Source organism: Mustelus asterias, chromosome 9 (genome assembly GCF_964213995.1).
Source record: "Mustelus asterias chromosome 9, sMusAst1.hap1.1, whole genome shotgun sequence".
Lineage (NCBI taxonomy): Eukaryota > Metazoa > Chordata > Chondrichthyes > Carcharhiniformes > Triakidae > Mustelus > Mustelus asterias.
The window spans coordinates 41,452,294-41,465,751 of NC_135809.1; the positions used below are offsets into that span (position 1 = coordinate 41,452,294).

Here is a 13,458-nt window from a genome sequence, read left to right on the forward strand (position 1 = left end):
GATGGCGATCCCAATTAATGTTGGGAAAGTTGAAATCACCTAATATAATTACCCTCTTATTATTTTTTTTATACCTCTCTGCAAATTTCCCACATATCTGCCCTTCAATTTCCTGCCGACTATCTGGGGGTCTATAATAAACACCTAGCAACATAATTGTCCCTTTTCTTTTTCTAAACTATACCCACAAAGCTTCATTTGAAGCCCCCTCCAAGATATCATCTATCCTTACCACAGTAACTGCCTCCTTAACTAATAATGCAATGCCTTCTCCTCTTTTACCCCCTCCTCTGTCTTGCTTGAAGATTCTATATCCTGGGATGTTGAGCTGCCAATCCTGCCCCTCACTCAACCATGTCTCTGTGATGGCTATTATATCATAATTACACGTGTCAATCCTCACCCTTAACTCATCTGTTTTACCGTTAATACTCCTGGCATTAAAGTAAAGGCTCTCCAGCCTGGTCTTACTCCTTTGCAATTTTCTATCGCTGTATTTCCTCTGACCCGATTGCTTTTGTATGTTTTACTATGTCCCTATTCTGCCAACAGTCTGAGTCCCCTCCCCCTGCCAAACTAGTTTAAACTCTTCCCAACAGCACTAGCAAACCCACCAGCAAGGATGTTAGTTCCACTCTGGTTCAAATGTAGACGGTCTCACCTTCCCCCAAAACAGTCCCAGAGGTCCAGGAATCTAAAACCCTCCCTCCTACACCAACTCTTAAGCCATGCATTCATCTGTGCTATTCTCCTATTTCTGTACTCACTAGCTCGTGGCACTGGGAGTAATCCAGAGATTCCAACCAGAGGTGTCCTGCTCCTTAATCTAGTGCCCAACTCCCTGAATTCTTGAGGCAAGGCCTCAACCCTCATTGGTACCAACTTGTACCAGGACTTCTGCCTTATCACTATCCCTCTTCAGGATGCCTTGCAGCCGTTCAGTGACATCCTGGACCCTGGCACCAGGAAGGCTACACACCATCCCAGGAGTCTCTTTCACGACCACAGAAGTGCCCATCTATGGAGTCCCCTTTGACTATTGCTCTTCTGCACTTTGACCCTCCCTGCTGAATAACAGAGCCAGCCAATGGTGCCACTACATTGGCCGCTGCTGTTGTTTTCCTCCTGAAAAGGCCATCCACCCCAACAGTATCCAAAGCAATATATCTGTTTGAGAGGGGGACAGCCACGGGGGATTCCTGAACTGACTGCCTGACCTTTCTAGTGGTCACCCATCTATCTGCCTGCACCTTGGGTGTGACCATGTCTCTGTAATTCCTGTATATGACGCTTTCCACTATCTGCATGCTCCTAAGTGCATCCCACCGAACCATACGGTCTGTGAGGAGCTGCCATGGGGTGCACTTGCTGCAGATGTAGCCATCCGGAACACTGGAAGTATCACAGACCTCCCACAAAGAAGGTTCTTCAACCCATCAAGTCTGCACCAATAATAGCTACCACTAAAGTCACATTAATTCCATTATCCAGTACTTATCCCATATCCTCGAATGTTGTGATACTTCAAGTGCTCATCCAAATACTTTTTAAAAAGTAAGGATTCCGGCCTCCACAACATCTCCTCTGAATCTCCTGCCTCTCACCCTAAAATTATGGCCCCTCATGAACAACTGCTTCCTATTCACTCTGTCCATACCCTTAACCTTATACACCTCAATTATGCTTCACCCCCCACCGCTTTCTCTACTCCAGAGAAAACAATCCCAAATCTATCCTTATAGCTCAAATGCTCCATTCCAGGCAACATCATAGTGAACCTCTTCTGTACCACCTCTAGTGCAATCACAGACTTCCTATAGTGAGGTGATCAGAACTACACAGTATTCCAACTGTGGTCTAACCAACATTCTGTACAGCTTCAACATGACAACCTTGCTCTTATACTCTATGCGTCTGATACTCTACGACTGATAAAAGCAAGTGTCCCATATGCCTTTTTAACTACCCTATTCACCTACTCTGCCACCTTCAGGAGATTTTGAGTGAATGAGCATACATTTAATTTTTTCTCATTGCCCTCAAGCTCCAAAAACATTCTATTCTGCCTCCCCACTATGTTAAATTAAAGACTGATCATACCTTGTTCCATTCATCATTTCGAAAGGACCTTAGTACAGTACAGTTGTTACAAGGTAAATGCTCACTTTACTGATTTGGCTGCAGGTTTTTCCTGTTGTCAGTGGAAACAATGTCTTATTTGGATGCTGATATTAGCATGTCTATGGCCAAAATAAATTTGGAGGTTCAACTGCAAACATCAACAAAGCATGGAGTCCAAGACACTGCTCATGGCTCTCATCTTACTAAGTATTTATAGTACCAATCCTTGATCTTCTCGCCAGCTTTCCAAAGTTCACCTTTCTTTTTGGCATCAGATCTTGTATGATTAGGAAAATACTTTCCACACCTTCATTCTCAAACTCAATCTTATTGCCGTGTACTGCCAGACCATTAAAATTTTGAATATCTTTACATCTCAACAGGGTTCTGCAGACAATGCCAAACTCATGTAAGTTTATTTATTAGTGTCACAAGCAGGCTTACATTAACACCGCAATGAAGTTACTGTGAAAATCCCCTAGTCACCACACTCTGACACCTGTTCAGGTACACGGAGGAAAAATTTAGAATAGCCAATATACCTAATCATCTTGTCTTTAAAACTGTGGGAGGAAACCCACACAGACATGGGGAGAACGTGCAGACTCCGCACAGACAGTGACCCAAGCCGGGAATTGAACCCGGGTCCCTGGCGCTGTGAGGCAGCAGTGTTGGCCACTGTGCCACCCACACTATCACAAACACCTTTCTTACATGTGAACTGTCACAAGTTCACATGCCTTCTTGCTACTACCAAACTCACCGCCATTGTTGAGACAAACAGAACAGAGGCGTCAATGTCAAATTTGTATGCCTCAAACATTATTAAAAACAGACCATTTAGTCATTATACCATTGCTGTTTGTGGGAGCTTACCGTGCACAAAAGTGGATTCCATGTTTCCTATGTTACAATAATGAGACTCTTCAAAAAGTACTTAATTACCTGCAAATCATTTGGAATACCACTTCCCACCTTTTGTCAGTCCAACTACACTTAACTCCTACCCTGTTTTCTGTTTTGTAGTCAGCTTCCTATTCCCTCACTCCAAATCTTAGTTGATTCTACTACATAGTATTTTATCAAAAGCCTTTTAAACATTTAAATATATTACATCTACTAGATAACCCTTTTTATGTTGTTATTAAAAGAACAAAGAAAATTACAGCACAGGAACAGGCCCTTCGGCCCTCTAAGCCTGCACCGACCATGCTACCTGACTGAACTAAAACCCCCTACCCTTCCGGGGACCATATCCCACTATTCCCATCCTATTTATGCATTTGTCAAGACGCTCCTTAAAAGTTCTTCATGTTTTCACATGACTTTTCAAAACAAAAATGGGTCACAAATTGTAAGCTTTCAAAAATGAACTTCAATAGTAATGGATCCCACAAACATAGATCCCGGTGACCCTTCTTCCAACAATTTCTCCTCAAAGCCACCTACAGCATTTTGAATAACACAAGTTGAAGCCCAGACATTTATTAACTGGAAAGAGGAAGTGACCCTCAGCTACTTCCATTTACCCACAGCAGGCAGCTCCAGAGCAGCACTGAGAATTGGAAGCAAAATATTTTTTCCAATTACTCAACACAGGATATTGCAATCCCTAAACCATTGGTGAACCAATAAGTAAACCGTCATATTAATTTGTCTTATTTGAAATTCTCTGCAATGCTATTTAATGGGTCAAACATTATTTAAAATGCATATTACCAACAAAACATTAAAATATTACCAATTTACATTTTATACTTACATCCAGCAAGTCAGATTCATGTTTCACAATTGGGTTCACTTCATTTAACTCTGAGCTTGGTGTGTTACATTGGTTTTCTTGAAATGACATCAGGTCTCTTCCTCCTTCCCTCCGATTCCTTAAGCCTGAGCTTAGGTTCTCGTCTAACCGTTGGCCTTCCAGTTTGTCAACAATGTAAAGTTGTTCTTTAAAAAAAAAAACCGGTGTACTTTTTTGTTCAGAAATGCGGTTGATTTCAAACCCTGTTGAGAAGAGTAGATAAATTAATTTTCTATTTTGCATTCTTATTATAAGCTAATACTGTCCTTCTACTGAGAAAATACTGATTTTAATATGCACTTTTCAACCATCCTCCATCAATGTAACGAAAGGATCCAAACGATTGAGCAAGCTTGATTCATTGCCTGATAAAGTCTCTCTTCTCAAAACCTCCTCTCTCAAAAGCACTGTTTTTTGCTGCAGGACAGCTCCATTTGTGTGAGCAGCCCTTTGGTACTTCGCTATATTTTAGGCGTAAATCTAAACACGGAATGTCAACAGATTAGTGCGCAACTGGAAGGCATCACAGATTATTTCAACACTTTCTAAGAGGGGTCACTCAATAGAAATAAGGAACAAGTATTCCGCTCATTTTCCTCCTGCCTAATCCCAAGAGCAGTTAAGTAGCATCCCATACAAGATTAGGTTTCTCACCATAGATTGGAAATCAAACCTAGGACGTACAATCAACATGTCTTTCCATTACATTTGAGAAAAAAAGAAAAGGACAAGATACAAACAACCTATTGAAGAACCAATCACAAACTTCCTACTGCTGTTTAAGCAATGGATTGCCCATCTTTATTTTTGGAGCAGTGATGAAAATTAAACCTCAAAATATCGGTTAAAATACCAGAATACCATTTTTGAAATTGCTTGGAAATCAGTGCCTCTGTTACTCCCAGTATGGCACACACCCTTACTCTTAAAGCAAGAAATATTTTGCCTCAAAGGACACAATAAAGGAATTAATAGCAGTATTAAAAAAATTTGTATTTGCACATCACCTATCCATTATAAATCCTAACGTCCACATTTAAAATAGAAACTGTTTCCACAAACATCTGCAATAATAATTTATATGTAAATCGTTTCAATGGAAATCCCTTTTAACGGTCTCTACAACATAGCTACGAGCCTCCCACCACCAGTGACACCATGTTGCATGGCTCCGCCCATTTTGTTTTGCCTTCATTTCAATTTCACTATCACTTTTATTAAAAATGTAAATAACTTTTTCAATGTTTATCCCATTCTACTCAACTATAACAATTCTTTCAAACTGTTGTACGTGTATATCTGACCTTTCTCCTGCCCCACTTTCCACCAACAACAATCCCATTTAAGCCTTGTCTGATCATGCTGCGTGTTTTTTTTAAGAAAGAGTTTAGTTCCAGCCTAGGGACCAACTTCTTACCAGCTGGCTCTTTAAGGCCTCAAGCTCCATTCTGTTCCTTCTCACTGAATCCCACATTCAGTGCAGGCTATTTCATGAAAAAAATTCAACATTGTCCAAGCCTGCTTCTCTGGGGAAATCAGAAATTCAGCCCCGATACCCACTTTAAAAAAGATACAAATTATGACATCATCATTGACTCTCAGAATGTTGTATTTGTGGAAAACATGCACGGTCTAGGTTCATACAAATAATAAAATAAACTTTAAATCTAGTCCAGTCATGAACTACTTTCCACTCTTCCTCACTCCAACTGGAAGAGGAAACTTAAAATATTGTCCAGCTGTTTACACATTTGCCAGCTATCTTAAAGAATATTTTACCTTCCCCATATATTGCTTCCACTTCAAATGCAGCATCATTCAACCCTGGAGATAAAATTGTAGCCTTACTCCAAGGTGTGTCACTGGATGCAAATAAAGGCTTAAAATTCCAGCCTTATTCCCTCCTCTGGAAATTGGGCTTATTAAATTCAACTATTTGCTGTTCCAAACTTCACTATACATCCATAAGTCCACTGCTAAATATTGCCCTGCTGAAAAAAAATTAACCTTACTGCATAAAACATAGTTCAACTGACATGGGCAACGCAGTGGAAAATTCACAAACAAGAACCACAGAAGCACTGAAAATGTCTAAAAACGATTAGGACAGTATCATTAGGCCTTTAATATGATTAAAGTGCTCTTTCCAAAGTATAGATTAATAAACTTTAGTAAAATAAGGCAATGAGGCTGAATGCTTAGATAAATCTAATCATATTTTCAGTACAAGTTTCTCAAAAGAAATTAAGTTTACTGCCTCTCAAGTTATGAAACATCAGGAACTTCAATTCCTGACAGACCTTGGAATTTTGTACACATGTGCACTTGGGAGCAGGCTGCCACGCTTAGCTCTGCATCTTTACGTCCTTTAGACCCAGGACAGGCCCTTTGTGCCTACACACAAGGAGAAAAGAAGGTTTCGAAAAACCCCGGTCAGTGACCAAGTGTGAAGCGCCATGAAAAACAAGTGTCCCATGCAGGGGACAGGGTGAGGTCCCAGGTAATAGACAAAGACAGGAGACAGAAACAGATCCCAGTTAAGAAAGAAAGTAGAGAAACAGGCTCCAAGTTGCACAAGGAGCAAGGGAAACAGACTTTAAAAGTAAATTAGACTTGGGCGAGGTCCTGATAATTGAAGAGGGTTCAGAAGAAGACCTGAAGATTCAAGAAGGCAACCAAAGATAGGTGACTGTGCTATAAGTTATTGGGGTAAAGGTAACACTTTGAGGCAGTAGTGTTCTGCTTGGCATGGCCAAAGACCTGCAGTTGCGTCAGTAATTTAGAAAGCGTAGACCCGGAATGTCAGGAGACAAGACTGAAACCCTGCAAAGGGGGCCATCACTGAAGCCGCACAGGTTGGAGTAACATTTGGAAAGAATTCCAAAGCAAGATCTTCAAATGTGAAGATTGGAAATGCTCATGAGAGATTCAGTGTGGCTGTTAATTTATATGTACCTACCTTGAATGTTAAAGGGCACAAGGTAGATATTGTAAACTTTATATCTTTCTGGCCTTGTATAGTAAAGTTTATTTTCGCTTGTTCAAAACCTGTGGCTTTGCTGAATTTCAAACTTTGTCTATTTTAAATAAAATGTTATTGGTTCCTAACCAGATCTTACTAACAACTTGAGGCTCTGGCCTAGGATCATAACAGGTGCTTCAAGCCAGTTAAATTTTGTGGCCAGCACTAATTATTTCAGGGGATGTACAGTATTGTGGTTACGTTACTCGACTAGTAATCTAGAGGCCTGGCCTGTAGATGGGTGGTCAATCTCACCATGGCAGGGAATTTTAAATTGTTAATTAAATAAATCTGGAAAAAAAAATACTAGCATCAGTAATGATGAATAACTAATGAAACTATTAGATTATTCACTTTAGAGAAAGTAGAGGGTGGTGAACTGGAGGAATTCTCCACCGCATAACGCTGTGCAGCCAAGTCACCGAATGTATTTAAGAAAGTAGATAAATTTTAAAGGCATCAAGGGGTATGGGCAGAGAGCAGGAGTGTGGTGTTGAGATAAAGAATCAGCCATGATCACACTGATTGGCAGAGCTGGCTTGATGGACTGAATGGCCTATTTTCTATGTTTCTAACAGAGTAGCAGTGGGAACCTGAAGAATCCCTGCATTTATGCAAGCCGCAGTTTCAGGTGACCCTGTTAATAATCTCTGGAAGGATTTCATGTCAGGGTTACAGTGAAGCCATTGTGGAAGCAGGGCGAAGGATCTTCCTGGCTGGCAGAAACCTGGTTCAACTGGTATAATGACAGTGGATTCAAGCTGTTGTTATCTGAGCTGCAACCTGCAAAAGGCAACCACAACAAGTACCTTGCCAAGCATAACTATGGACCAATGCAAATCAAAGAAAAAAATCACAAACTAATCAAGGGGATCCCTTCAATCCAGGAGGGAATGCCTTACTCAATACAGTTAGTCATGCGTGACAGATGACACCAAATCATCAGCATGCTACTGTTAGAATCCAATAGAAAAACATCAGCATTGGAACACAAAATATGAGATCTCTGTTACAACCTGGAAAATTGATGAATGTCAAGCATGAAATGAGCCGTTTAAAAGTCAACATTCTTGGTTTGAGTGAAACGAACTGGAAAAATGCAGGTAATTTTACATCAGATGCCATCATATTCATCTGTTCAGGGGGTCAGAGCACGAAAGATGTAGGAATCTTCCCAGATGAAGTTTCAAAATCTGTGCTGGGTTACTGCACTCTCTCAAACAGAATGATCTTACTTAAAATCAAAACCCAATCTTGCCATCATCCAAGTCTAGCATCAACATCTGACAGCGGAGAATTTTGAATAACTGGTTACAGCTTTACACCAATGTAAAACAAATGAGCTAATTTTTGTAATAGATGACCTAAATGCAAAAGTGGGTTCTATCAGGAAAGGCAACATAGTTGGACTTCATGGCTGGTATGATCACAATGAAAGAAGGAAAAAGTGGATTAATTGGTGTGCAGCAAATAATCAGGTTATTTTAAATGCCTGGTTGGAGGAGCTTCCAAGAAGGAAAAATCCTGGCAACATATCCAGAAATCAAACTGACTGTATGACGATAAACAACAGATTCCAATACCTTGTTCAACAAGCAAAGACCTACCCGGGAGCCAACCACAAAAGTGACCACGTACCTGTATCTGACAGCACCAAAATAAAGCTGAGGAAATTGTAAAAGAAACAGGGACATTAAAGACACTTGATTATGAACTACTCAAATACAGAGAGCTCAATTAAAGATAATATTAAAGTACAAGGTCAAAACCAATTTGAACAGCATGAAAAATCAAGGAAATCACTCAACATGGGGAATGTTCAAAGCACCAGCGCTAGAATCATCAAAAAGCACCATTCAATTAAAGAGAAAGAACAAAAATGGATTAGAGGTGAAATATTGGACCTGATGGAGAACAAAAGGAAGATAAAGTAAATAGATCAATGGAAATATCAGGAATTGGATTAAAGGATTAAAAAAGTGTTGAAAAGAAAGAAAAGTGGTTGAACAAAATGTGAAAGAATTAAAATAACATGAAAACACAGACTCAAGAACAATGCGTAAAGGAAATCACAGAAAAAGTTAGGCATACATCTGGCAGCTGCATCAAAGTCTAACCAATCACATTACTAAGATCCTTCTGTGAGTAGTAATGAATAGGGCCAGGAGAAAGATAAAGCCAGAAATTTTAGCTCTCAATGTGATTTTGTAGAATATAGAAAATGGGAAATGCTATCTTTATGGTACGCATGCTATTAAAAAGAGCCATAGAGATTTTAAAAAGTTGTATCCATATGATTATAGTAAGGTATTTGAAGAACTGATAAGCATTTTAGAGTCTCTTGATGACAAAGATCTTAGAGTGATAAGAAATCTTTATTAGGAACAAACTGTAGCCCCAAAAGATGCGAATGATCCAAGCAATTTTGTGAAGATTAAAAAAGGGATCAGACAGGGGAGCATTTTCTCCCCAGATTTATTCAATTTGTACACTAAAATATTCTTAGATTGAAGACCTTTCATGGTTATTAGCTGGAAATTACACCTTTAATATAAGACAAACTATAGATAGTTTCAGAAAGTGAAAAGAAAGGACTGAGCATAAATTGTAAAAAAAGTCCAAAAAGAAAATTGGCACAGAATTGTTAAAAAAAAGTCCAAAAAGTAAATAAGATCTCAGTGAAGAATTAAACGGTCACATGTAGACAAATTTTGTTACTCTGGTAGTATGTCAACATCAGATGGAAGTGTGACCAAGAAATAAGACGAAGGGCTAGAATGGCCAAAGATGCATTTCGAAAAAATGAAAAAGATGATTAGCTCAGAATTAGCCATGAAAATAAAACTGAGAATCCTGGAATGCTACATCACACAAATGTTGAACAATCAGTAAAACAATGTAAAAAAGAACTGAGGCTTCAGAGTTGCCTTTTGGGGCGAATACTGAATATATCTTGGATAAGTCATACACTACCAATGAAGATGCCCTCCTCTTAAGGCATGGTACCTGAAGAGAGAGGGAAGAAAATCTGCCATCCTCCCTTGGTCTGATCTACATGTGACTCCAGACCATAGCAATGTGGGTGACTGCCCTCTAGCAAGCCACTCAGTTGTATTCAAGAAGGTGGCTCATCACCACCTTGTCATGGGCAATAAGTCTGGTCTTGTTGGTGCTATCCACATCTCATGAATGAAAAAAGATCATCCAAAATGTATCAAACTCTGTAAGCATCAGTTCTTATGCTGTGATCAAATATATTGGGCGGCACAGTGGCAAGCACAGCGCCAGGGATCTGGGCCCGGCTTGGGTCACTGTGGAGTCTGCACATTCTCCCCATGTCTGCGTGGGTTTCCACCGGGTGCTCTGGTTTCCTCTGTGCAAAGATGTGCAGGTTAGGTGAATTGGCCATGCTAAATTTTCCCTCAGTGTACCCGAACAGGCGCCTGAATGAGACGACATGGGGATTTTCATAGTAACTTCATTGCAATGTTAATGTAAGCCTACTTGTGGCTAATAAACAAACTTTCTTTTTTTTACTTACACAATTTTCTACTTATGGATTTATATTGCAGCAGTTATTCTCCCACAAGATTTACCATCTCAGCTATATTTCACTTAAGCATTTCTTAGCTTTGTATGTTTAGTTAAACAATGCTTAAAATACAAAACTAAAAAATACAAACCAAATATCCAATACATCTGGACGTTATTAAACCGATTCTGTTTCTATTGCAAGGATACATTTAGTTTTAACCATATTCACAACTAACTCAAAACAACAGCAAAATGTTACGAATGCTAGAGATCCAAAATAGAAACAGAAAATACTGGGAAAACTGAGCAGATCTGGCTGCATCTGTGGAGAGAGAAACAGTTAACATAGAGTCCGATGCGATTCTTCGAAAAGTAAACCTGCTGAATTTCCCCAGAGATTTCTGTTTTAATCAACTCAGAAAACCTGTACATTTTAACCAGTGCTTGACAGTTTAATGCTTGATAGTAGCAGAATAGAAAACTAACCAACTGCTCCTAGTTCATGCCTTTCTTAAATCAAGATTCTCATCGAGATGTGGTCACTGCCACAAATGGTGTTTGAAACAGAAACTTCACTGCATTGAAAAAACATTTGGATGCACTCGAGTTCTGTAACCTACAGGGCTGTGGATCAAGCGCTGAAAAATGGGATTCGACTAGATAGTTATTTTTCAGCCAGCATGGATACGATAAGTTGAATGACTTCCTGTGCTGTAAATCTTTTTATGTTTGTTATGCAAACAGCTCAGGTCAATTATCCATTTATTATGAATGTAGCTGCTGATCATTGCTCATTATGTCACAGAAACAGAAAATAAGTGCAGAAGGAGGCCATTCGGCCCTTCAAGTCTGCTCTACCATTCATTAAGATCCTGGCTGATCATCCAACTGAATAGCCTGATCCCACTTCCCCCTCATTATCCTTTGATCCCCTTCACCCCAAGTGCTATATCTGATTCTTGAAAACATACAATGTTTTGGCCTCAACTACTTTCAATGCTAATTAATTCCACAGGCTGACCACTTTCTGGGTGAAGAAATTTCCTCTCATCTCTGCCCTAAATGTTTTATCCTGTATCCTCAGACTGTGACCTCTGGTTCTGGGCACCTCCACCATCAGGAACATCCTTTTTGCATCTACCGTCTAGTCAAAGAACAAAGAACAAAGAACAATACAGCACAGGAACAGACCCTTCGGCCCTCCAAGCCCGCGCCGCTCCCCGGTCCAGGATTGAATCCTGAATCCAGGATCCCCGCCCAATTTTCCAGCCTATCTACATACCAATATCCTATCCACCGAGCTGTCCCTCACAGCTACGATGCTTTGTTCATCACAACCTATTAACTCACCCCCACCCCCCCATTCCAGACCATGTGATCTCCAGGGAGAGGCGAAAACCCAGAGTGAAAAACCCCAGGGCCAATATGGGGAAAAAAAATCTGGGAAATTCCTCTCCGACCCCCTGAGGCGATCGAAACGAGTCCAGGAGATCACAATGGCCCTGATCGGAAAATGCTTCCCAACCCTAGTCATTTCCACTTCCATGAACACCATCTGAATTCCCTGCCCCCGAGACAGGTTCCCAACTATCCACAGTCTCGCTCTGTACTGGCACCAGCAAGATGATCATAGAATGAAGCCTTGAAACGAGAAACAAGGAACAATTAGCCCGCGCCGCTCCCTGGTCCAAACTAGACCACTCTTTTGTATCCCTCCATTCCCACTCCGTTCATATAGCTGTCTAGATAAGTCTTAAACGTTCCCAGTGTGTCCGCCTCCACCACTTTGCCCGGCAACACATTCCAGGCCCCCACGACCCTCTGTGTGAAATATGTCCTTCTGATATCTGTGTTAAACCTCCCCCCCTTCACCTTGAACCTATGACCCCTCGTGAACGTCACCACCGACCCGGGGAAAAGCTTCCCACCGTTCACCCTATCTATGCCTTTCATAATTTTATACACCTCTATTAAGTCTCCCCTCATCCTCCGTCTTTCCAAGGAGAACAACCCCAGTTTCCCCAATCTCTCCTCATAACCAAGCCCCTCCATACCAGGCAACATCCTGGTAAACCTCCTCTGTACTCTCTCCAAAGCCTCCACGTCCTTCTGGTAGTGTGGCGACCAGAACTGGACGCAGTATTCCAAATGCAGCCGAACCAACGTTCTATACATCTGCAACATCAGACCCCAACTTTTATACTCTATGCCCCGTCCTATAAAGGCAAGCATGCCATATGCCTTCTTCACCACCTTCTCCACCTGTGACGTCACCTTCAAAGATCTGTGGACTTGCACACCCAGGTCCCTCTGCGTCTCTACACCCTTTATGGTTCTTCCATTTATCATGTAGCTCCTCCCTACATTATTCCCACCAAAATGCATCACTTCGCATTTATCAGAATTGAACTCCATCTGCCATTTCCTTGCCCAAATTTCCAGCCTATTAGAATTTTATAGGTTAAATGGTGCTAAGTATTATATTCAGCTTCTCAGAATAAATTTAAACACATTACTCTTTTATGAGCCATAAAATGCTTTCTTAAGTTCTGATGCACCAATTTGTAAGTTCTTGGGTTCTGTTGGCATAACTAAAAGAACAACAACTTTTTGCATTGTACCTTTTAAGTAGCACATATTGGCAGCTATATGCAAGCCTCAAATTTCTCAACCATAACATTATGTGGAAGGATTTACAGATTATCATCAGCAAATTTCTCACTTGGTCAGTTTACAGGCAACTTTTGATTCATGAAGAATGTCTTATGGTGCAATGAATAACTGTCACTGCCTCTGAACCGGAAGCTCCAGGTTTGAATCCCACCATAAACAGGTTGATTATCAACCTGCAAATCCTTCCAACACACACCAATGACCGGCATTAAGAGCAAGATCTATTGCTGGTCAGCCATGCGATGGAAAGAAAGTTGCCGCCTCTTACCATCACTAGCTGTAGCTCCAGACTACAATATGCATGCAA

General features: G+C 40.6%; 1 protein-coding gene across 3 annotated transcripts in view; it reads right to left on the bottom strand.

Annotated features, from left to right (window-relative positions):
• Positions 1 to 13,458, bottom strand: part of LOC144498640 (adiponectin receptor protein 2-like) — a 75,478-nt gene that overhangs the window by 58,420 nt on the left and 3,600 nt on the right. For 2 of the 3 annotated variants that reach the window (XM_078220066.1, XM_078220067.1), the window contains exon 2: positions 3,884 to 4,125. In XM_078220066.1, coding sequence (XP_078076192.1) covers positions 3,884 to 3,973 — 90 coding nt within the window. In that variant the 5' untranslated portion in view covers positions 3,974 to 4,125. Of the gene's footprint in view, positions 1 to 3,883; positions 4,126 to 4,222; positions 4,381 to 13,458 lie in introns of those variants that run through there. The other variant, XM_078220068.1, reaches the window with a different exon arrangement.